Here is a 26473-nt window from a genome sequence, read left to right as displayed (position 1 = left end):
ACAGTGTCTCATCTTGTTTCTTCACATCTGTAATTCTTAACCCCTTTTAACAGGTCTGAATGACCGGAGCCTGTATTCTCTTTAACTTTGTAGTGCAGCCTGAGTGAACTACCAAGCTGGCTTGTTTCCCAGCTCAAACAGTCTCTATGGGCCTGGTGGTGCTCTCAGCAAAACCCCCACTGGCTTCACAGTATGTGATGTAGAAGATGCAGCACGAGTGAGTCTAAAGGAGTCACTTTGCATCTTGGAGTCACCTCTTGTTGGACTGCTGCTTTCAGAGGTTGTACCAAGTGTGACAAACACTCGTTAGCCAATAACACAGGCTCAGGAAAGGGTCTTGGTGAAGTAACATTTTATTCTTGATTGCAATGACAGGCAAGCAGGAGAGCGCTTGTGGATGCAATTTTCACACCTTTTATGCTCTGTTTCCCAACGCTCACTCTCTCCCCTGGTTCCCCATTGGCTGAGTACTACAGGTTCACACACTGTCTGATGCTGATCACTAGTTTCATACAAATATTATCAACCTTTATTTCCTCCCTTTGTTTTTCTTACCTTTTGCAACCTTCTTACTGCTTTTAATGGCTTTTTAGCCTTTTGGTCACGTACACCCGGTCAGTGCTTTTCCTTTGAATATCAATCTAGTACTTGTTTCCCTCCATACATTGTGCAATCCCAGGAAGCAGCATGCCTGGCACTTCCTGTGCTTATGTTACCAATCCTGATGCAAAAAACAACATTTTTGTTCCTACAGAAGAGAGATGAAAACAAGATTAATCCATTAGTGAAGACAAAAGATTAAAAACATCCACAGATGAGTACAATTTGTCTGTGCAGTGCTTCTTAATGTACTAAAGACTAGGGAGATAGTACATTGAGTTCAAATTCATTACATTGCTGCAGGGGAAAAAAATGCATCCTGTGGTATGATATTACGATATTGCTCATTTTATACAATTATTTCATCCTTGCAAGGTGTAATGAAGAAATATCCTGACAGTATGAAGTCCACTTCAGTCAAAGTACTAGGGGATCAATAGCAAATACATTACCCAAATCTCTCAGTCTTCTCTGGTTCCTTTTAAAAAGTTAAATGATTTCTTAAGGAAACAAGGTGGGATGCCTGTCTCTGTGCCTCTTCCCATCAGGATTTTTTTCTAGTATTTTACTCATTGACTAGTTTCACTCAGATTTGACAGAACGGTGAAGGTATCGAAGATAATTCAGTTCCCATGAGCTTCATGGAAGCAGCCACCTGAGAGCAGAGGAAATGGTTGTTATCACATGCCTCTTCTTAAAATGAGGTGAAAACTATGAGACATGGAGGAGTCAAGGGAGGGATAATAAGCGACCTTATAAATACCTTATCAACACAAAGTCTCTCATTATGTGTGTAAGACACAAAACTATAGGACGTCTGACCTTATCAGTTCACAGAGCTCCATTCGCTGTCCTTGGTTGTCTGGCTGGCTTGTCCAGTGACTAAAGCCTCTCCTGTAGCAGCAGTCCTGCAAGTAATATATGGGGCTAGGGAGGGACACTGAAGCATCAGAGGCTATGGGTTTGAACACATGGGATGTCTGCTACAAGCTCCTGCCCAGATCCCACAGGCTGGAGGCTGGGGCAGGCACCACCCCAGAGGTGCGCCAGCCATGGGCGGGTAGCATGGGGAGGAGGCCTGATAGATATCCCAGGTGGTTTGGCAGTGCTGGGAATAAAATCAGCCTCCCAACAGGAAGAAATGTAAGAACTCCTCAACAAGAGGAAAAAAAAAACAGCTTGCATATCATGCTCCATTGTAATGGGTAACTTTCAGCCCACGCCTCTGCTGTATTATACCACATACATCTGGGATGTGGTATGAACATGGGTGGGTGAACCCACAAAAGTGGGGGTGAACATACTGTGGGTTTTTAAAGTACCATCAGAGGCTATTGTTAGTCAGAGACCTTTATTTATTCAACAGGTTTCTTCAGCTGAAGTTGACGGAGAAACTTCTGATATGTTAGGAAGCATTCCCTAACCTTTTATTTAAAAGACCATAGGGATTATGTTATGAAGGAAATTTAACACTTGATTTCTCTCATTGAAAATATCTGAAATGATACATGCAGAAAGATGACCTGTGTATCTGAATTGGATGACATATCTATAAAGTCATCCATTTTGGAAGGTTGCCTACTGGATTAAATGGCAGCCCTCTGGTTAAAGTAGAGCCAAGCATATTTTGAGGGAGAAAAAAGATGAGCTCTCTCCCTAGCGATTAACTTCAATGGAAATGTGTGGTTATCTGCCAGTCTCATTGGTTTTCTTATGGATACCTAGTGGGAAAAGGGTTAGACTCAACAGATGTTTATCACAGCCTGAGGCTGATTGAATGTAGGAGGATCCTTGCAACAAGTCTTCCTCCGCCAGTCACTCAGTAATGGCTTCATGTGTTTGCATCATAAACCCTCACCAACTGAGTTTTTATTTTATTTTAAAGCCCAGCACCTCTTGCAGTGAGGAATGAATAATCTAGCTCGCAGATTAGAAGCAGTCCTGTATGTTTTCAACAAAACTTATTTTGACAACAGTAGCAGCACACCAAATTTAGCTCCAATAAACAGACTTCTATTTCCTATCTTGCCCTTGAAGAGCCTAAGAGAATTGCCAGATGCTTCCCCATGACTCTTCTAATTGCAGATTTGATGCCACGGGTACATCCCAGTGATGAAGGAAAGAACACTACTAACACTTAAAAGCAGACATCCTCAACAAATGAAAATTACCACCACCTAAACCAAGAAAGTACTCTCAGTAGTGCTCAAAAAATTATTGCTAGACCCAGCTAACCTCACAAACTGTATCTTAGTTGTTTACCATTCTTTATCTAGAAGCAAGCCCAATGAGATCTTTCTGAAGTACCCCTTACAGCCAGTTACCACAAATATCCTGTAGAGATATTCATACTGCTAGGTCTATTTATGGTTTTCAGGAAATAAAAATGTCAGATTCTACTGTCCTGAAAGACAAATACATTTGAGTCACTTGCAAACTGTACCAAAAAGACCATGAAAGAAAAATAGTTGTTGTCAACTATTGCTTCATTTTAAAATGCCTATCCAATGAAGGAATAAAGAGAAAAGATTGTTTTTGCAAGTCTTATTTGGTGCTGATAAGTTTCATGTGAAGACAACAGAGACTCAAATGACAGAATATTTGTATGACTTAGTTGGAACTAAAATGTCTGTCAGGCTTTGCATCATCCATCGTCCTTCTTGCTATCTGAAAAACAGCAGCAGCCAGATATCAGTCATATGATTGATGATAAATCTAGTGAGGGTAAACTTACAGGTGGTGCTAAAGTAAAGGCAAAAGCAAATGGTGAATATTTTGCTGCTTGGATTTAACCCTCCACTGGTCATTTATTTAGCCAGGAACAAAAATCATTACAGCCCCCACAACCTGTTTTATTCATCACATGAAAGGTCAAGTTCCCAGGTTTGTCCATTCCCCACAGTGATGTTTCATGGTGTGCGAGCAACACCTGCAAAATCACAGCCTCAGAGAGCAAGTCATTTCCCCTGGAGCTGTTCTAGGGGGACCACACAGATCACACCAAAGGTTTTGGAAGGTCAGATGGAGTGACTGAACTATTTGTGAGGTGCTCAGACCCAACAGCAGTTAGCAGCTATTATTCCTCCACCCTCTGCCCTTCCCTTTTCCTCACCACAAAGCTAAACAAAATGAACAACACCCCATGCTTCCTATAGAGTCTGTAAGGTGAGATGTGAGAAAAATACTTTTGAATGTCTGCGTCCTCCATATCATAGCTGCTGCTTTCACTAGATGAGTGATGAGAAGCACCAAAACTATAACATTTCCATATGTAACAGGAGTGGAACATCTTCCAGATCTGAAAAAAGACACAATCCTGTTCCATAAGAAAAAAGGAAGTGTCTATGCTACATGATACACACAGCAGTTTCATCTTTTCTATCAGCTATTATACATCCTTTGTACTGTGGTACATTTAGAAAGCAATGTCTCATCCATTCATTTGTGCTTTGAACTTGTAAGACCTATTAGATCTTTCTGTTTTTAAAGCAAGGTCAACCTTTTAAGAAGCCCATTTGTACCATCACAAATTCCATACATGCCTACATTCACCACAGTTTTCAGCTGTGTGAGTCATCCTACTGCTATAACATTTGGAGTCAAAGAATGGAGGAGCAATGGTTACAGAGTAAAACTTGCTGATTATTTCAGATTTTTCAGTTAAGATGTCTGTCCTTTCCAGATAATGTGGTTATTGCTAGGTACAGCTTAAGCATCAATCACATATTCCATTATGCCACTTCTGCATAAAATAAAAAGAACACAGAGAACACAGTTCTGCACAGGGAGAGCCTGAGGTAGGCTCCCACTGAATACCTTACCTGGCATGGTGGCTAATTTCAAAGCTACTTCCACAGTCCAGGGATTTTTTCAGTATATTTTTTTCACAGTATCATAATGCTATAACCTAGCGATTCAAGGTAAATGGTAGCAAAAAGTGACAGTTCTTACTGCATTTCTGTCCCCTCCATTTTTGAATCCAGCTAAGGCACTAAAAGGGCTGAAATTCCCAAGGTTGCAAATCCTTCTGAAGCATGTGTAGGTCCAATAAATAACATAAATAATGCAGCATGTGGGGCCTTTTCTGTGATACAAACATTTGAACTGCCACAAATGCTAGTCAGAGATGCTAGGTGGAAAGACTTCTGTGATCTTCCCCAGTCTGTCCTCCACTCTGTAACATTTGTCATTGTCCTGCCTATGCTATAGCTTAGATTACTGCAGTTACCAGTGAGTTACACAGACAATGAATTGCATTGTAAACACCATAACTAAGCTTCTGGAAAGAAATCAGCAGATAATGCACCTCTCTAGTGCTAGATAAGCAAGAAACAAGCAGTGGTTAATTAAAATTGTAAGAATTACTTGCTTATCTAAATGCTCAGCTTTATTAAAAAAAAAAAAAAGAGTAATTGAACACCATAGTAAAACCTAGTCCTTGCATCTAATTACTGACCAGCTAAAATATACACTTATGAATTATGTTAGTTACTCTCCTTTATTGTTGGTAATTATCAGCTATAAAACAACATTTTACAGAGTCTGAGGACAGACATATTTAGATTTATTACTGATTTCCCTCCCAATATAAAAATCAAAAGATTTAGCACTCAAAAAAAAAGGGGGGGGGAACACCTTCCTCTTTCTCTTTAGGCTCAGGGTGATCACTCCTTGTTAATAGGTTTTTACATTACAGTTTACAACAAAATTTCTACTGCTTTTACACTCTGTGCAAGGCTCAGGAATAGCCAGCGTCTGACTCATCCTGTGGTGGGTCTCATTGCCCTGGGCTCTGCAGCACCTCTGTGCCTTACTGCTAATTGCAGTGCACTGTTAGGCACAGCCCCAGCTCCACTGCAATCACAGCTGGGTATTAGGCTATATAGGTATTATCATGCTTCTGAGCACTACAGCTACAAACTGCCACCAGTAACAACACGTTAGAAAGTGTTGTGCATATCCTCTCTGTATTAGTTTTTTTTCAGTTCCACAGTCACTGTAAAGTAGCCACTGGACAGGCAGAGAATTAAAGATCAAATAGCTGCTGCCACAGATACTGCCTTAGAAGCCAGGACGCAGCAGTTTTATTTGCTGCAGGGAGAAAGAGAGATTGGAAAAGAGAAGTTCAAAGAAATGTTGGATTGGACAACCACATATCAGGGTAACAAGCAAAACAGCATGGTAAGATTGGAGGAAAAAGCACTGAAGAGTGAGGCCAAAGGACAAGGCTGCTGGGTCCCACAGTCTCTGTAAATCACTATGAACACTCTCACCATCATCAATTACAATGCTGTCTTCTTTTTAGCTTCCTGTATGTTTTCCTCTGTACTGCTTTTCTCCCTTTGCACAGACAAGCTAAAAACCATCACCATTCTTCTCTGGCATGCTTCCACTCCCCAGACTAATTATCCCTTTCCCTCAGTGGAAATACATAGTGCTGTCCATCACAATTTGGGCAATGACACGAAATGAACACGGAGCGTGAAGTAAGCATTTGTTTGACGGACTTAACAGATATAGCTGCCCCTTTCCTGGGTGCCTTGCTTCATGCCCTGTGAGGCATTGCTCCCTGTCATTATCTCTGTTCCTCTCGCTTGTGCCTGTGGGGAAGACTGCTGCTTTCCCAGTCTGCTGCTCATGAACTCAGCTGAGTAAAGACTCCCTGTGGTGGAAACCTGGTGCAGGTTTCTTTACCTCTAAACCTCTGACATGTGCACCTCGTTTTTACAAGGGCACATCCCTGCAGCTCTAAAAGAAACATGCACTCTCTGGGAATTGATATAATGCTGTAATTTAGAACTGGGACACAAGAGATGGAAAGGACTTAATTCTGAGTGAGTGGAGGGACACTCACACTCCTCGATGATCTGTCTGAGTTCTGTGCATGGATTGTGGGATCTGGATCCACACAAATATCCCAGGCAGTTGAATTCTGGCTCAGAGGTGGTGTAACCTGGGTTTCAGTGTAAGGAACAGAGACATTCATAGTGGTCTGGTGTGAGTGTCTGAGAGCCTGAAACATCCTGTCTGTGTATGTGTGTGAGCCAACATCAGAAGGAAATCATTTCCCTACAGTTTACTGTGATGCAGCATTCCAACACAATCATTTTATTCTTTCCAAATCTTGATGAAAGACTCACAATAACATACGTGGAGCCTGCCTGTCTTGCCTTCGTACCTGATCCTCAGATTTCTAATGCACAGGAGAGCATCATTGCATTTGATTGGGATTTCCCTACCCACCTGTGAGCAGTGAGCCAGAGCCCTGTTAGAGGGCAGCATACCAGCAAGACCACAGAGGTACAGGTATGTTTACAATGGATGTTGACAGGGTTCACACAAACATACACACGAATATGAGACACCAGTCCCATTGGTCAGTTGTTTTTCAAGGCACTGGAACCCTCTGCCTCATGCCACCTTTCAAAAGTGGGACAGTACCTTAACATGGCCACAAAAAAAAAAAAATTAAAATAAATTAAAAATAAATTAAAATAAATTAAATTAGAATAAAATAAAATAAAATAAAATAGATAAAAAAATCAGCAGCTCTATCACAGAATCACAGAATTGTAGGGGTTGGAAGGAACCTCAAGAAATCAACAAGTCCAGCCTCCCTGCCAAAGCAGGTTCCCTAGAGCAGGTTGCCCAGGTAAGTAAATGCCAGGAAAACCAACAGCTGTGGCATTTGGAGATGGAGAGCTCAGGATGCATTGTACTAGCATGGCAACCTACAAAACTGAAGATTTCTGACAAAATTCAGAAGCATTAAATCCAGGGCATGTACTGAGGGGCAAGGAGTAGGCCAGGACAGGTCTTGCTCACGGGTTTAACATTTCATTCTTCCGATGCCTCTGATGAAAGCCAAGCGTTTACAGAAACCAAGATAAAACATCCTATTTTGTAAAACTGTAAAGGGCATGTTCCAGAAACAGATTGCTTCAGCCCAAGTGGTGAAATAGTCTATTGTTTGCATTGCTACCTCTTGCATTGACTTTTTCCAAATACCATAATGAGACTTCGGAGGTAGCTGCTATTGCATGCTCCGTTTTTCTGGGTCAGGTTTTATTTGGACTGCAAACATGGATTTAGTTAAACTCATGTTATCCCTGCACATTTGTTTTTACAGGATGATGTAATAAGCATCACATAATTTAGTGAATACCTTTTGTGATTTTTTTTCTTTTTCTTCTATTATTATTTTTTTCTTTAATGGCTTAATTTAGAAGATAATACTAAACTGGAATCTTCCCAGTCTTTCCCTGACTCATGCCTTTTACTATAGTTTGCACAAGTGCAAAATTAGCTGGCATTTTAACCAGAGTGCTTTGGTGCTGTTAAAGCTCTGGCACAACCAGAAATGTGAGAGCAGGACCAGCAGAGAGGCCTTCCCCTACTGCAGCCTTCTTACTTGTACAATATAAATGTGCTGATAGTGAGACACTTGCATCCTGCTTGTCCAGTGGTCCCTCCTGTTCTGTGACTGGAACCAAGAGCAGATGTGGGTACTTGGAGCACAGCAAGTTTTGAAGAACAAGCTAGACGGGTATCTTCCTGGGATACTTTGAAGAGCTGACCCTGCTTTTGAGCTGGTGGTGGTTTAGGTGACTTATGAAGAACCCTCCCAGCCCTATTTTTCTATAACTTCTTGAAAGCAGACTTTATACTTTGCTGTCTCAGTCAACCACACTCCTTTTAGCAAACAAGATCAGCAAAGACTTAGCAAAGCAATTAGCAAAGATAGCCCAGGCACCTCAGTCAGCAAGACAGACCGCACCACTCCTGTGCAGAGACACTGTGTGCAGCTGCGATGGTGTGATACTGAATCTGGTTATCTGTTTGCTGAGCGCTCTGTGATCACTGCTCAGCATGCTGTCAGGTAAGCCGACCACATCCCTGTAGACAGAAGCATAATGAGTGCATCACTCCAACACTCGTGTGGAGAATAGCAGTGCAGTGCTGGGTGGGTTTCTTCAATAAAATAGGTCATATTCCTTCCCCACAGTCCTTACAATTCCCACTTTTCCTTTGAGGTTTTTCCCTTCACAGTCTGTCTCTAAGCAGCTGTCCGCTTACGACTTACCTCTTACCTACCAGTAAGGCTGCCGTTCATGGCTTGATTCCTATTTCTCTCATAAGCAACTTAGTTTCTCATTGTCAGTGGAACATTTTCCCTGAGCTGGCAGTCATTTCCTCCACAGCCCTCTCTTTTTATTAAAATAATAATAATAATTGAAAATGAAATGTATTTAAATAAATAAATAAATAAATAAAAAGACATAGGGGTGTCTTTCAGCTCCTTATGGGCTCTTTAAGGGCTAGGAGGCTCCTTCTGGCACCCTGTAAAAGAGAGTGTGAATTTTCCTCTTGCCTTGGCAGGGCGCTGCCTGGGCAGCAGGCAGGAGGTCCTGAGACAGCCAGAGCCCACCCCACTGCAGCTTGTTCTACCAGCCATTTGGGACATCAGCAGGTGGGAGCTCAATGAAGAGGAAAACCACCAGTTAATGTGGAGAGCACCTCCAAAGGCTCTCCCATAGAATAAGATATTCTTCTGGATGCTAGCATCCAGAACCCAGCTTCACTCAAGTTGGCTGCCCATGCCTCTGGGTTTCTCCTGCTCGTGTCCACTCCTCCTGCCCTTTAGACTGGTGCCTTTGTTTTCTACACACAGTTTGTTCACAACTTGAACAAACCAGGTGGAGATGACCTCTTTCCATACACTTGCTAGAAATAATGGAGATCTAGGATCACAGGGCAATTGCCACATTTAGCAGAGGATGATACAGGACATGAAATGAAATAACAACTGGAGGTATAACAGAATGAGAATTCGATTGTTAGTTCGGCAAAACCATACAGGCAGGATTTTTTTTTTTTTTTTTTTTAAACTGTTCAGTAATAATCAGGCCAATCAGATACTGGGTAATGCCAGAGACACAAGGTAGAGAAGATAGGACAATGTCAGAAAAAACAGCGAGATGCCAGGAGGCAAAGCTTTAAACCTCATGTTTAATTACCTTACTTAATATTACCCTATCCAATTGTCTTACACAGATTAAGAGAGCTTTATTAATAGTCATTGAAGTAATAAAACACGGTTTTTGCACAGATGGCATTCCTCCAGCCTTGAACTTGTACTTTCCAAATCTCTCAAGTCTGCTCTGTGACGTTCATCTGTTTTTATAACCTATTCAGACAGAAAATACTGTCTCCCTATCTGCTTTTATCTTTTTACATTAAATGCCTAATTTTTCTTCATACATTTGTTTTCATTTTGTCCTTAAAACATTTACTGATTATGTATCCTTTATCACGAGAATTTGCTATGCCCTGTCTGTATTACGTTGTTTTTTTCTTGACCAAAATGTTTTATGTTTTATCCAGTCCCGTTCAAGTCATTCATAAAGCACTTCTAGACTCTTTGAATTCCTTGAATTCTCCAGGTTCCCTGCTTGTATGAACGTTACACAGAACATGAGTGCTAACTAATACAACATTTTTAGGATTTTATTCTTGCTTCTGTGAGTTGCAGATATTTTCCTTCTCTTTTAATATGTATTAAGCTGATTAATTTGTAATCATAAGAATATGTTTCATATACTCTATGTGATAAATAAAGAAAAAATTTTGCAGGGTTAGCTGAATTCACAAAATCAAAATGAATTAACAAAATTAAGAGGACTATACTTACTTTGGCATCGAGGCAGGAATCCTGACATAAACAAAGATTTGGGATAATGGGAAGAGAGACAGAACCATAGTACTTCTCAATATTTTGTAAGATGCTATGGAGAGGACTCAGAGTAACTCCTCTGGTAACTTTTGGAAGATAATTGAGATGATTTAAGTAGACAATTTCAGACTCTGGCAGAAGTAGGCATAAAAACTAATGAATTCAAAGAATGCTAGTCAAGCATATAAACAAGAGACATGGTTAGCTACTAAGTTATGTAGAAAAATTGCAGATTTCAGAGCTCCTTTTAGAATTCTAAAGACAATGCAGAGAAGTAGGTTGTATGCTTTAAAAAGGAGTCTGTTTTTTGACACTTTAAAAGCTGACACTGAGTACTTCAGAAAGACATGATGTTATGTCACAGATTGAGCCAATTAACACATATGATAATGTGACAGATACAATCTAGTTTCTAAGTTGGCAGTCAAGTGTGTCATGGTCAACAAGAAGTTATGCCATACAGCATGTTTTCTCCCACTTAGTCACTTGGGGCACCCTCTTCCAAATTAAATTGTGATCCGGGGGGGGAACACTTGAGACTCCCTAAAATAATTACAGTAATGAATGGAGAACTGCATCAGGTCTCCTGCAGTATGGGAAAGTATGTAGACTAAGTTAGGAGAGTTCAGGCACACGGAGGTCTAGTAGCCATGGCTGTGCTTATGGGAAACAGGTAGAAGCAGTGATAATTTACAAAGCCCAGTCTCTCTAGAGAACACAGATGCTCTTATTTACAGTTGGTAAGTCTCTGCAGGGCAATCAGGCAAAGTCCTAATCTACAGCTCTGTCCACAACTCATTTTGTGTCCAGCCCATGTGCATAAGCACAGAAATGAGTGGGAAAAAATGTAGATGTCCGATTCACCAGACTGCCACCAACCACCTCTGGGACCCTTCTTGTCCCAGGGCAGGATCAGCCCCTATACCTATGACCTACAAGACTGCTTCTCCAACTGCTCCTTAAACATCTATCTCCAACCAGAGATAGAGGCTCTGAGCTTCCAGTCAGTCTACCCCAGTGCCTTCTTCAACTCATTTCTCCTAACACCTGGTCTGAACTTTTGCAAGCTCCCTTCTGCATACTTACAACCTGTAAAAGTCCACCTCACACTGTCTTTTAAGGCTGACTGAGCCTATTTCTCCATACAGGCCAGGTTCCTCCAACTAATTCTCATTGATATCCTTTTCCAGATACTCCTCAGCCATTTCCTGCTTCCTTTTGAAGTTTGGTGTCTGTGAGTAGTCCAGCTCCCCAGTCACATTGTAAAAAACTAACACCAGGCAGAGGGAAAGGATTTCTGCCTGTTTTACAGGTCTGATTTTCTCTCAATTATAGTCTTTTTTTTCCCTTTTTAATGCAGTGATGTCACATTGTATTATATTTGGCTTCTGATTCACTAATCCTTCAGTTTCTTGCAAGAACTACTCCTTCCCTAGTTTTTCTACAACCAGAATTGTTGATGATGCCTATATATGTGTAATACTTCACTATTACTCAATTTTGTTCTATTTTCTACAATTCAGCAGGCTGCCTTTGGATTTCAGACCTATTTTTTAAGGTGTTCATGGACCTTCCCAGACTTCAGTTTACCAATACCTTCCATGTGGCTATTACTGAACGAGTAAAGGGAAACTGACCCAGAAGATCCTGCTGAACTTCACTTGACACCTTTTTCTGGCTTGATAATAGACTGCTGAGAACAGCCCAGAAGCAGCTATCGGAACAATTTCACACTAATCCACAGAATTTTCATCAAACTCAGGTTTTCTAGCACTTTTATAATAACGTCCTGTCAAACAATGCTAGAAATCTCATCAGTGTCAAAAATCTAACGTAATACCGTTTTCTTCCATAGTCACAGGGACTGCAAATACCCTTTTGCAGAAGAAAACTAAATTAGGCAGACACAATTTGCTCTTGACAAACTCCTACTCACCTCCTTGCTATATGTTGGGAGTTTGCAAACAGCTTTTTTTTTTTTTTTTTTTTTCCATTGTTCCTGAGTTTACAGGCACAGAAGGCCTTTACATTTCTATCTTGCTCAGCTGGCACTGTGTTTAACTGAAAGCCAGAAGGGTGTATGGTGATCTAAGACTTTCAATTGTCCCTTTTTGGGAAGCATCTGAAGATGCTTAAAGATCCTCTTAAGTCTGGAGAAAACAGCTGATTCCTGCATGTTACAAAGAAGTAGTTCTGCCATCTCTGGAACACCAGCCTGTGAAACTCCTTCCTACAGCCCTTGCCCATGTGTAACCGGTTAGAAATGCTGTAAACTGATATGAGCTGCAATTAAAGCCCATCCAGAACCTGAACATCAGTCTGGTTTCCTCCCTGGGTAGGTTTCTGTTTTTTAACAACAAGGTTCATGGGACAGCTTGTCTCACAGGCCTGGCTTCTCTACGTGACTATTTTTTTTTACATGGCCCATAGGAAATTATCTCTACAGCTCTTCTCCCTGTCAGATTTGGTCAAAATATGCCAGGAGCTCTGAATTTATCAGATAAATGCAGTGTTCCCCTTCTTTCCACAGGAAACAACATCAATAGTCTCCAGACAGAGCAGGCTGAGTGACAGAACAATGTATGAGCCAATCCACCAGCTGTTCGTGACATCTTGCCAACTACAAACATTAACCGCGTGTGTAATGTTCTGGAATTACAGCTACACTTTCACAACAGTTTCAAGCCCAACAGTGGCTTATGGGGATCCGCAAATGTTTCAAAGAAGGTATTTTCTGTGGAGCTGGATGAACTTTGGTAAAAGGGAAGCAAGAAGGGAGAAGTAGGTGGAAGGAGCATTGTTTCCTTAAGTTGGGAGCACTATCTTCGGTAACGAATGCTGGAGATTTGCACTTCGTTCTCTCAGACATACTCATTCAGGCACAGTTTTCCTGATTTGTGGTAATACAGGCCACTCACTTTTAGCCGTTTCTTGCTACTCATCCCAGCTGCAAGTGCTTGCAAGTGAATCACGTACTTGTTCTGCTTAGAGATTACTTTCCTGGACAAACTGATTTTTTTTTCATCTATCTCATTGAAGGTTTTTCATCCAGTGTTTCTCCTCCTCTAAACTGTTCTTACCTTTGTGAGGGAGAAGTTACCCTCACTATCAGCCGTCCTGCTTCGAAGTATTATATTGGCCACTGCATTCCTCTCCACAAACGTGATATATGAAGAAGCAAACAGCATTTGTTCTGACTATGATTTAATGTTGCAAAGTATTACATGCTTTCCACAAATATTCAGTATATAGACTTCAACTGAGATGGAAAACAAAACAAAATAAAACAACCCCTTACATACTATTTACTGTATTTTTAGTAACTGTGAATTGGGCAAGTGTTTGCCATCACTGAGAGCTTAACACACTTTCTTAAATACTCTTAAAGCTTAACATTCAAGGAATGATGGGTATCACACACCAATATAAACAACCTACATTATGCCCAACACATTACTGCATCCCACGAGTTAAACTAAAATACTAACTGAGCCTATGATCCAGGAACCCAGTCACTTCCTGCCAGCAATGGAAGAAAGCATTCCAGGATTTTAAAAGCCGAGGGTGCATATACATCACTTATTACTCCAGTATAATATGGCTACTTGTGCGCTTGTCTATTCATCTGTATGATCAGGACAGTGCACAAACCCTTAGTGTGCCAATCACATACTTATATACTTATGTGTATATACTTATATACACACACTGATGTTATCCTGAATTGGAGCCTTAGTCCAAAATATAATCTGTAAAGCTGTGAATCTGGTAAAAACTGCATGTTTTTTTCTTTTTGGAAATAAAGGTGGCTTTTGCCAGAACATTTAAGTTAATATTAACTTAAGGTAAAGTGCAATAACTGTATCTAAAAATGCTGGACTGCTGTTACAAGAGGAATACTCCCAATCAGTTCTACAGTGGAGTTCTCTATAACAGATAGAGGTGCTTGTTAACAGAATCTCTATGAACAATATGCAGGTTAGAGATTAGTCAATAAATATGCAGGAGATGATTCTTGGCCTGTACCTGCATACATTCACTTCTGCAGTAGCTGAATGCACTACTGCCATTTTTTAAGTTAGAAAATCACTTCTTTGTGAGCAGTAAGACTCTAAAGGGCAGAAAACAGCAGTTGTTTGCAGGTGGATTAGAACCCTTTAAATCAGTTTTCCTTCAGATAAAATATTAAGTAGGAAGGCTCCAGTCATTTTGAACAGTACATAAATATGCAGTTACTAATTCCCCAAACAATACTGAAAATAACTTATTTATCGTAACATAATAATTTAATAAACAATATTGCAGAAATCTTACTCAAAGTAGGGCCATGTCAGGCAACAGCAACCTTAACAGGGTTCCAGCCAGTAAGCCTATCTGTATAAGGTTCTCATCATAAGATTAATACCTGAGAAGTGTTTGAAACTGAGCATTTCATATTTACGGAAAGAGGAAGAAAAAAGGAAAAAAGCAGCTGTCTTTCAATGAGTAGCAAACATTACTGTGTGAATTGTTACAAAGTTTGTTTCATACAAAAAAATGTGTGTTCAAAAAACACATTTCTCCCAGACAAATCTACTAGCAAGTGGTATAAATGTTCATTGTTCCAGTGAAGTAAACAGATTTGACTGTGTTTGTGATCCGTTAATCAATCTGAGAGTAGGCTACTCACCCGCTTCGAAGTTCTCAAGAAGTCATCTCTTACTAAGAACTTGGCTTTAAGTGTAAGAGCATACACCTCAGCTTTTGTTTTCTGTGCATAAATTTGAATACAAAAGTTATCTGAAAGTTTTCACAATGCTTGAAAGGCTAATTGACCCCAAAGTTCTTGTTAAAAGCCAATTTCCTAAAGATGATACTGTATACAGTATGTTTTCACACTGAGAAGAAAATAAGTACAACATAAGACTTACTAGCAAAGCACAGAGGAAATATTATTTCCTGGTCTAGTACTCAAAAAAGAAATAGCACTTTAGTAAAGATGTACATCCAAATCCTTAACCTGCTTACAGTTCTGATATCTGGTGGAATGTAAGCAGACCCCATGTTCTCCAAGACTGCAGCTGTTACAGCTACAACTCCTAAGATTAAAAAAAAAAAAAAAAACATGCCTTCACTTTGCATCATTTTGTTATCAGACCTAGCGTTAATAGCTTGCAAGAACCATAGCAATTCCTGAACCTCAGTCCCAAAGTACAATCTTAAAACTGGATCTAAACATCCTTTATCCTTACAAAACAAGCTGAAAACAAACAGAAAACCTGAATCTACTATTCCTTTGTAGGAATGCAAGACTGAATGTCACATTTCTTCAACTATTCAAATCTAATTTTTATCTTTGTTTTTAAGAAGTTATCTACGTTACCTACTTTTCCCTAAATATAACTAGCAGAGCACTGGACTATGTTCATGTCACTTTGCAAAACTTTGGTGAGAAGTTAACTCTCAAATTAGACATATAGCTAGGCACGTAGGAATCTTAGTAATTTAACCACACTGCCAGTCCTTGCTGACCTGTGCTCTGACTGAAGTTAATCCTCACACTTCTGTGTGAGCTTCAACGACAAATTGAAGACCAAACGTGTCTGCAGAGGTAGAAAGGGATTTCCATAACATTCCTGTAAGAAGAAAATATGCAGTATACAAATGTCCACAGATCAGTGGAAATACAGAAACTTTAAAACCCCCTGAATTCCCATTTAGTTTTAGGGACTGAATATTCTGTCAGCTATTTCCACTTTTACACTGCCTAGCTGCACTGATCCATATATCCAGTGATAATCACTTTGCACAGGTCTCCTGCTGTACTTAGGGAAACAACCACACGCTCTGTGATTCAAACTGATGCACATCCAGCCTCCCTGTCTTACCCTCCTGGCTGGGAGGAACATGTGCTCTGAGCACACTCTTGTGGTCGTGTGCAAGTACAACCAAATGAGAGCTGAGAACGATACAAAGATTGCATGTAGGCATCTTTGACAAACTTCTTTTACAAGGAAGGCCTCAAGCCAAGAGTTAACAAAAGTAAATCAAGCACCGGAAGTGACCTACTGCAGAAACATTGAAACATCACTTCTTGACCCTGATATTTGGAAATAGCTTTTGTCAAGTGAAATGCTACATTGAAAGCAAAGTGCAAAATAGAGTCAACCAGAGAAGACAGTTGTTACTTTAGTGTTCAAGAGCCTCCAACTTCCTGCTGTCTCCCTCCTCTCCAGAAAGAGGGGAAAGAACACACTTGCCACGTGTTTCTATGACACCTGGAAGTGCTGCATATCTGAAGAAGAGGATAAAATACAACCCTATTCATTTATCATTATTTAGATACTGTCTGTGCTGGAATGTAAGTCGAAAATCCATCCCATTCCGTGGCTAACTTCATGTGATCTTCACAGGTGACTTCTTGTGTGCGCAGAGGAGGGTGACGTAGGGAACGCCGATGAATGCCCATCTCTCACTGGGCCAGAACTTTATGACAGGGCCCTGCTCGGGGATCTCGGAGGCAGCGTCAAAGTAAGCGAAACAGACACAGCCTAGGTAAGCCGCAAGACAAATCAAAATGTGCCTGGAAATAGACACCCCCCCACAGAAAAAAAAGAAAAGTTCAGTAACATGACTTCAGTGAAGCTATCAAACACATCAATAAACTTTAAAATCAGTCTGTCCTTCACTTTCTTCCCAAGTCTCCCACAGGGCTGCTGTATACCCTTTGCCTGCAGGCAAAGAATACAGAGAATAAGGAAAACTACAAAACCATAGCCTATCCTCAGTCTAAACTGACTGCAGCTTTTTGGTCTCTTTCCACCTTACAGAGTTGGCTAGAAATGCTGAGATACAGCACTTTGGATAAGAGACAACAATTTGCTGGGTGGTAAAAGAGAAAAGGCATCAAAGCTGTTCACTGCTCCCACTTCATATCCAGCTGCTAACAGTGGATGTTTGAGCTTTTATAGTCTCTGCTCCAGCTGAGCAGTGCTGTGGGATTTTTAGCAACCCATACAGCAAGAAGTTCAGTCGCAATTAATCAACTTAGTGCCTGAAGAATCTGATCAGGCCAAAGAGCTTCCTAAATCTGCCACCCTGGATAGCGTGAGACTTGCTCCTGGCTCACAATTTTATCAGTAAATCTGTTTAGCGCTAACCAGAAATAGCCAGCAGCAGCCTACGCACACAGCACAGAATGGTGCAGTGCTGAGGACCTGTCACGTATGAATCAAACTGTGGAGTTTATGCACAACACTTACCATACACAGTGTAAATAGGGGAAGTTAAATGAGGACCAGATCTCACAAAAAACTTTGTCACTGATCCAGCAGAAAAGTGCTAGCATCCACCAAAGACCTGAAAACAGACCCAGTTTGTACACACGCAGGTTTTCACACCTGAGGAGAAAAATGCAAAGAAGCTGTTGTAAAACAAAACAAAGTTTGCCTGATGCTATTTGGCTGTATGCATTTCAGAAACGGGATTTATAAAGCCTCACACCCCTTTAAAATGGCTCCACTAAAAACGTCCTGAAGAGAGCTGCTTTACTTGCAATAAATATGACTCTGATACAAGGCACTGGTGAGGTCACAAAAACATTTTAATCAGTAACTGTTTTGGGCGTTGTCTTAAATGCCAATGGGCAAATGGTGGGGAAACACTGAAGCATTCCCATACTAAGAGGATAATGTAAGAGGACAAGTGATTAGTTACACATCCTGCCTGGTAACAAACAGCTACTCAGCAAGTGCTCAGATTTGTTCATGTTCTATCTTCTATTGAACTTTTACTATATAAGATTGGTAATATAAAGGAACTGGATGAATTTTTGTTTCATTGGTGGTGGTTTTTTTAATTGGTTTGTTGAATTTTTCCCCCTACTATGCAGCAGTTCCAGAGAACTACGGCATAGGAACCTCTTCCCAGAGGACCCAAACAAGCATGCTTCATCAGATGGTGCCAGCATCCACAACTCACACAGAATTCCTCACACTGCCTAAGCTGAAGTGCTCTCCCTCCACAAGAAACCATACCCATTCACACAGAGGCACACTACAAAGACAAAGAGCACAGACACTTGCTGTGGTCACAAACAGCATGGTCTGCTGTTGACCATCACTGAATAAAACAGATGCAAGGCTGCTTGCACAGCAGTATCTGTGTTGCAGGTCTACGCAAAAACTTAGTTTAATTCCTCAATATGATGCTTTGTTCTTTCCCACGTCTTGGAACTATCCTAAGAGCTGTGCAGCTTTGCTCAAATAGCAAAAATCAAACAAGAAGAAAACGGAGGCATACATATAATCTTCCAGTTCCAAAATGCTACTGAAGTCAATAATCTGCTCTCTGCCTACACTTGCTATTCTGAGGTTAGGCCTCTTGGTGCCACTAGATGTAGCTCTGCTGTTACTGAAATCTATAATGCAAAGCTAGACTGGGACGTGACAAGCACTATGTGGCTGTGGAAGGCACAGCTCAGCTTCCCTGCCTTCTGCAAGAACAAAGCTGTGATTTGGGATTTTTCCCCATGCTTTTTGTTTGGTTGGTTGGTTGATTTTAGTTAATTGTTAAACTCTCAGTGATTTTCCCAGGGATCTGTGATCCTTCCAGTGCTACTAGACAATTTGTGCTTCAATGAACTGCCCTTCTCATGTCAGTGATGTATACAGTAAGCACTCCCAAACCTACTAGTAATCGGATGACAGAGTACAGAATCATAGAATATCCTGAGTTGGAAGGGACCCATAAGGATCATCAAGTCCAACTCCTGGCACCGCACAGGTCTGCCCAAAAGTTTAGACCATGTGACTAAGTGCACAGTCCAATCGCTTCTTAAATTCAGACAGGCTTGGTGCAGTGACTACTTCCCTGGGAGCCTGTTCCAGTGTGCGACCACCCTCTCGGTGAAGAACCTCTTCCTGATGTCCAGCCTAAACTTCCCATGCCTCAGCTTGACACCGTTCCCACAGGTCCTATCACTGATGATAACGGAGAATAGGCCACCTGCCTCTCCACTCCCCCTCGAGAGGAAGTTGTAGACTGCGATGAGGTCTCCCCTCAGCCTGCTCTTCTCCGGGCTGAACAGGCCAAGTGACCTCAGCCGCTCCTCATACGTCTTCCCCTCTAGGCCCTTCACCATCTTCGTCGCCCTCCTCTGGACACTCTCCAACAGTTTAACGTCCTTTTTGTACTGTGGTGCCCAGAATTGCACACAGTACTCGAGGTGAGGCCACACCAGTGCAGAGTAGAGCGGGACGATCACTTCCCTCGACTGACTAGCAATGCCGTGCTTGATGCACCCCAGGATAGGGTTGGCCCTCCTGGCTGCCACGGCACACTGCTGGCTCATATTCAACTTGCTGTCAACCACAACCCCCAGATCCCTCTCTGCGGGGCTGCTCTCCAGCGTCTCGTCGCCCAGTCTGTATGTATAGCCAGGGTTGCCCTGTCCCAGGTGCAGGACCCGGCACTTGCTTTTGTTAAACTTCACGTGGTTGGTGATCGCCCGGCTCTCCAATCTGTCCAGATCTCTCTGCAAGGCCTTTCCACCCTCATCCGAGTCCACAACTCCTCCAAGTTTGGTGCCGTTGGCAAATTTGCTCAGAACACCTTCTAGTCCTACATTCAAATCATTTATAAAAACATTGAAAAGGACTGGCCCTAAAATGGAGCCTTGAGGGATCCCACTAGTGACCATCCACCAGACAGATGTGGCCCCATTTACCACAACCCTTTGAGCCCTGCCCGTCAGCCAATTGCTCACCCATCATGAGATGTTTTTGTTTAGCTGTATGCTGGACATTTTGTCCAGTAGGATCCTATGGGAAACCGTGTCAAAAGCTTTGCTGAAGTCCAAAAAGATCACATCAGCTGGTTTCCCTTGATCGACTAGATGGGTGATCTTATCATAAAAGGAAATCAAATCTGTTAGGCAGGACCTACCCCTCATGAACCCATGTTGGCTGGGACCAATGACTGCATTGTCCCCCAGGTGCGCTTCACTAACTTCAAGGATCATCCTCTCCATAATTTTACCAGGCACTGACGTGAGACTGACAGGCCTGTAATTGCTAGGGTCTTCTTTCTTGCCTCTCTTGAAAATTGGGACAACATTTGCCAGCTTCCAGTCCAATGGGACCTCTCCAGATTCCCAAGATCATTGAAAAATAATTTGAGAGAGGTCCTGCGATGACGTCAGCCAGGTCTTTAAGCACCCTGGGATGAATCCCATCTAGACCCATGGACTTGTATGGATCCAGGTGGAGCAGCAATTCCCGCACACGTTCAGGGTCAGTTGGGAGTTTGTCATTCCCACCGTCATGGTCCTCCAGCTCAGGGCACCCTGGGTCCCGAAGCCCATCATCAGTGTTGAAGACAGAGGCGAAGAAGGCGTTGAACGTCTCTGCTTTGCCTATGTCATTGTCTGTGAGGAGACCCTCCCCATCTAGTAGCAGACCTATGTTTTCTTTGGTTCTCCTTTTTCTGTTCACATATCTAAAAAAACCTTTTTTATTGTCTCCCACAGACCTGGCCAGCTTCAACTCGAATTGGGCTTTGGCCACACAAATTTTCTCCCTACAAACATGAACAGCATCCCTGTATTCCTTCCTCATCGCCTGACCCTCCTTCCAGCAGCCGTACACTTTCTTTTTTCACCTAAGCTCCAGTAGAAGTTCCCTGGTCAGGCAGGCTGGCCTTCTGCCCCACTTGCCTGACTTCCGATATTTTGGAATCGCCTGATCTTGTGCTTTTAGGAGGCAGTGCTTAAAGATTGACCAGCACTGATGGACGCCAATGCCTTCAAAAGCAGTTTCCCAGGGGACCTTGCTGACTAGTTCCCTGAGCAGCCTGAAATTTGCTTTCCCCATATCCAGGGCTGAAGTTTTGGTGGCAGTTTTCCTTCTGTCACTATAAATTCTAAACTCAACCACTTCATGGTCACTATGACCGAGATGGCCGCCAATTGCCACATCTCCCACAAGACCCTCTCTGTTCTCCAGCAACAGATCGAGGAGGGCACATTTCCTAGTCGGTTCCCTTAGCACCTGCACCAAGAAGTTATCATCTAGGTGCTTTATGAACCTCCTGGACTTGCTCGTGTCAGCCGTGTGGTGATCCCAGTTGACATCTGGCAAGTTGAAAACCCCCATTAGGACAACGGAAGTTGATCTCGAGGCATCTCTTAGTTCTGCAAAGAATAATTCATCGGCGTTGTCATCCTGGCCAGGTGGTCTGTAATAGACTCCCACAATGACATCCCCTTTATTTGTTCGTCCCTTAACCCTTACCCAGAGGCTCTCAATTTTGCCATCGCCAACTTGAAGTTCCACACAGTCCAGCCCGTGCTTCACATACATCGCCACCCCACCACCTCGCCTACCCTGCCTGTCCCTCCTGAAGAGCCTGTAACCATCTGTTGCAGCACACCAGCCACAGGACTCATCCCACCAGGTTTTGCTTATGCTGATGATGTTGTAGCTGCGGGACTGGGCCAAGACTCCTAGCTCATCCATTTTATTCCTCATACTGCGTGCGTTTGTGTAGAAGCACTTCAAATGCGCCTCCCTACACACAGCACCTTGTGTAGCCAACCGAAGGGCCTCACTAGCACACAGTCCCTCTGATTCTAGCACACCATCCCTTAGCTCATCACCAGCAGGCCTGGTTTTATCCCCTTCCCCCTTCGACTCTAGTTTAAAGCCCTACCTACCAGCCCTGCCAACTCCTGAGCAAAAATCCTCACACCCCTCTCTGAGAGAGGCGCATCCCATCTGCTGCCAGCAGGCCTGGTGTCGCGTAGACCTTCCCGTGATCAAAAAACCTGAAATTCTGCCGGTTGCACCAATTCCGAAGCCACGTGTTAATGTGATGAGTCTGTTTGTCAGCATCGATCCCCCCTATCGGAAGGACAGGGGCAAACACAACCTGTGCCCCTGATCCTTTAAGTAGTCGCCCCAAAGCCCTAAAGTCCCTTTAGATCGCTCTCGGACTTCTCGTTGCTACCTCGTCATTACCAGCCTGAAAGACCAGTAGCAGGTAGTAGTTGGTGGGCCGTACCAGGCGCTTGACTTTCTTAGCGAAGTCTCTCACCCGAGCCCCACCCAAGTAATTTGTCTAAAGTTACTTGCCTGAGCTACATATCAAGAGTCAAGCCAATTGTCCAGACAGAACAATAAGGAAAATTCAGCCTTCATTGGGGGTTACAAGCCCCTGCCTTGTTGTACATCCTAACAGGAAAATAAGTCAATGCCAGGTGCCCCACAGCACCATCCTCTGTCCCAAGGTCCTCAAGAGGGGCTCCTCTTATCTACACCCATCTTCTTACACCTCTTCCAAAAAGTTATTGAGAATGTTTCCACGCTTTTTCCCCCTCAGCAGATCAACAGTCAGCCTTCCTCTCTGCTCTGTAGACTTCAATCCTGTCACCCCAGTAGACTTGACACCAAATCACCTTTCTTCTCCCATGCTGATTTACCTCATGTGGGAGATGAGTGAAGCCTGGCAAATTGATACTATAAAGGAACACTTCACCTTGTGACACTCAGAAGCAATCACAATCAAAATGTGTACCTCTGGAGGAGTGAGTAGGAATATGAAAGCACTTCTTTATCCTGTGCACTGCTGTGCTATTTATGGTCCCTGATCATCTTTATATGCAACTGTCCTTGACAAATGAATAATACAGTCTTCTCATACACAGTGCAGCACAAACCAAAATGCTCTTTGGTTCTTCTTTCTTCCACACCAAATATTTGGCAGTCTGAAATCTGTTGTTCTAGTTTGATACATTTACAGAGTTCTGTTTTTTCCAACATTAGCAGCTAATTGTCTCCACGGCTGCATGCAGCTTACAAGCTACAGGCTATACTCACTGTCAGTGAAGTAGTAATGCCAACTGTGTCCCCAAGACAAAATTTTTCATTACATCCTTCCTCAGGTGTGAGATGATCTCTTAATTACTTAGTATCAACCAGCAACAAGGATACCGATATATAATACCTCCTGCCTCTCTGTGGTGGAAAAACAGAACTGCAACTGCTGCCACGGCTTTGCTAACGAAGTCTAGCTAGGCATTCAGGAAAATCAGAAACATACACGAAGTGTATGTGTACGAACATACACTGCCGGTACAGCAGTCTACATGGCTATGATGTATTGCAAGCTAAAATAAATCTGCAGCTTTTCCCACAAATCCATTGGATATTTTTCACTCTCAAAATGCTGTTTCAGTTGACATTTTAACAGGCTTAGGGATTAAGAAACTCCTACGGGTGAGTGGGAGGCTCCTTTTTAGGTATCGGATTAATAATAAAAAAGCTACCTGCTACTTAGTAATGTTGACAAGCTAATTTTCTTCTTTTTCACAAGCTGGCTTCAAGGTCTGGCATTACCTTCTTAAGGCATCTATAAATAATGACACATTCAAAATCATCACACCTATCTTTATTTATTAGAAAAAAGAAAAAAAACAGCTTCAACTACTGTCTAAACTCTAATCTCCTCCAGAAATAGATATTACAATAGTTGTTTCCATGACAAAGACACCTACATGACTTCCATAAAAAAAAAAAAAGAAAAAACAGTATTTCACATAGCATATAAATCAAAGTGACTTTTTTCTTGGAACTGAATTCTGCAATCCATTTGACAACTAAAACCACACCGTTAGAGGAGACAGGGCTGGCCCACGATAGCTTCAAGATGGCCTGTGCTGAAAACAGTAAAAAAGGTATCTTTCTCCCTCCTCTGAAATAGTGTCTTTAATAGGCTATAAAGGCTATAAAGAGCATGAGGAAAAGGATAAGGAGATTTTTGAGTTGCGTACCAAGTTCCAGGGCATAGGTACAAGAATTCTTTCTCTTGCGAGACAACCCACTAAGAAACATACCCACGATTTGGCACAGTTTTGTAAGTAAAATTATACTGGTTTACTAATCCTCCTCCCTTTCAAAAAGTAAAACTAGACTGCTACTCTGGGCATTTCTGCATTCTGACAGAGCAGAGGGTATGTGTACTGAGAATATGTAGACTTTCCTGGACCTGTCTGAAGGATATAAACAAACATGTGCACTTGCATCCCATTTAAGATAAGAGGCTTGACCTCAAATAGACAGCTCATTTAGTCAGTGACCATGCCTGCCAACATCTGAGTAGTTTGAATACCAGGAAGAAAGAACAAGTAACCTGCATGGTTCAAAGAGTTCAAGGTTGCAAAGGAAAAATGAAAGCTTATTGAAAGAAACTTTCCTATCACGAGATCAGCTATAGAAATGGTACAGACTGTAATGACAGGTTAGTACCACCATCAGGAATTGCAGTTTATTACCTTAAGTTTATACCTTAAGACTAGACGCTGCAGGGTGTGCTGCAAAACACTACTCTGAGGCAGAAAAAGTCAATCACAATTAGCTGAGCACAGACTGTTAATCTGTGCAACACTGCTGGGTTTTCTGTGATCACCCATCGTAGATTCTTCAGCTCCTGCTGTAATCATACTTCCTATGTGCTGAGGAAATGCATGCTAAGGCAACAAGAGAACTGCAAAGCTACATACCTGCCACTGTTTTTACCATAGTGAAGAAAGGCACTGCAAACACTACCTGGACACTGGCAAGACAAAAAACAGTCACTTTTACTTCTGTATAGACACTTTCACTGACCATTAAAAGAAGCACTGAAATGGAAACTGTCAGCTAGGGGTCTAAAGTGCTGTTCATCCTGATGTGACATGCTCATACCCTAGCTCAGTCTAAAAGAAACTAGACCACAAAAGCTTGCATTTTCGTTAGTCCCTTTTGCCTACGCAATGCACGGTGTTCTCTGTTTTAACACAACCAGCCACTATTTTAATACAGGAGCCTCTTCAAACACTGGTGTACCCCAGGCATTTGCTATTTGAGGGACTGTGCTGGTACACACTTCCAACAGCATTACCTTCCAAAGTCATTGCATCCCCAACAAAACATAACAGCTTTTCTTCACACCAGTGCAGTTGCTGGATGTTGATTAACAACTTGATTTTGACACAGATATCTCCCTTTACACCCTAATAAGTGTTTTAAACTTTTAACAAGTTTAACCTTTTAATCAAGGGAAAAAGATAACTTAGAGCAAGCTGTGACAATGAAGTAGGGTTCCCCCACATCTAGATATCTAGTAGGAGAATCAAATACGAGCAGACAGGCTTGAAGGTAGGGTGAGCCTTCACTGCTCAAGATTCAGATGTCAGCTGAGCAACAACACCTTACCATCTATCTGCTCAGGGAGATAGTGACGATGACCCACTAAATCATACTCATTTAATGATTACTATAATCTCCATTGTTCTTGGCTTGGAACTGCAAACAACAGGATCCTCATCTGCTTTCTCCATTATCCCATCCCCTAAGAGAGCTCAATCTTTTTCTGTGAAGCACATGAAGGGATTGCTTTGGACAGAAATAAGAATTAAGTTTTACGATTTCCTTGTTTTTCAGGAGCAAGTACACATTTAACCACCTTTTGCTGTTTTCATCATCTCACACCCACAGTACTTCCAAGCAGGGTGTCAAACCTACTAGTTCTGCATTTAAGAGCATAATGCTCTTTAGTGACAACAGTCTCTCCTCACCAAGGATGAATGAGAGGCAGAAAATTCTCATTTGAAAATAAAGTGTTTTTGATTCACCAAAATTCAGTACAAGATTTACAGCAGCCTAGAAAGAGAACACCACAACATATTAGAGCAAAACACCAACTTCAGCATGGAACAGAAGAAACTACTTTAAAGGCTCTTCTCCTTCCTTCCCAGAATACCTGTTTCACAGACTAAGATCCACTGTAGTCTGCAGGATTCATGTATGTAGCCCCCTACCATCTACTATGGTAGTGGAGAATAGGAGAATCACAGGCATTTTACATAATACTTATGCTATCTTTTTCTTCTGAAAAAGAGATGAGTCAATCCCTCTGGGTTTACAAGTATTTATCTCATTTAAATTTCCCAGTGAACAGCATGGCTGTTCTCAGTCAAATGTACAATTATTTGCCTTTTACATTTAGGAATTCATCAAGAAACATCATAGGTATTACATCATCTTGACACACAATTGGCCATACGTCACTCTAGGTCCCTTTTGAATCATCATTTCAGAAGAAGGTTTGATTGTGTCCATAATT

General features: G+C 42.0%; 1 protein-coding gene across 9 annotated transcripts in view; it reads right to left on the bottom strand.

The window, feature by feature from the left end:
- Positions 1-503: 503 nt before the first annotated feature.
- The window catches only part of ACER2 (alkaline ceramidase 2), a 39859-nt gene continuing 13889 nt past the window's right edge, over positions 504-26473 (bottom strand). For 3 of the 9 annotated variants that reach the window (XM_035558605.2, XM_050716261.1, XM_035558606.2), the window contains exons 5-6: positions 17575-17712; positions 13521-16895 (exon numbers count right to left, since the gene is read on the bottom strand). In XM_035558605.2, the coding sequence (XP_035414498.1) occupies positions 16709-16895; positions 17575-17712 (325 nt within the window). In that variant the 3' untranslated portion in view covers positions 13521-16708. Of the gene's footprint in view, positions 749-1001; positions 1256-1422; positions 1509-13520; positions 16896-17574; positions 17713-23754; positions 24027-26266 lie in introns of those variants that run through there. The other 6 variants (XR_004780547.1, XR_007709268.1, XR_007709269.1 and 3 more) reach the window with 5 other exon arrangements.

The sequence above is a fragment of the Cygnus atratus genome, chromosome Z, assembly GCF_013377495.2.
Source record: "Cygnus atratus isolate AKBS03 ecotype Queensland, Australia chromosome Z, CAtr_DNAZoo_HiC_assembly, whole genome shotgun sequence".
Classification (NCBI taxonomy): domain Eukaryota; kingdom Metazoa; phylum Chordata; class Aves; order Anseriformes; family Anatidae; genus Cygnus; species Cygnus atratus.
Note: the sequence above shows the minus strand (reverse complement) of the source record. Positions and strands in the feature narration are given on the sequence as shown.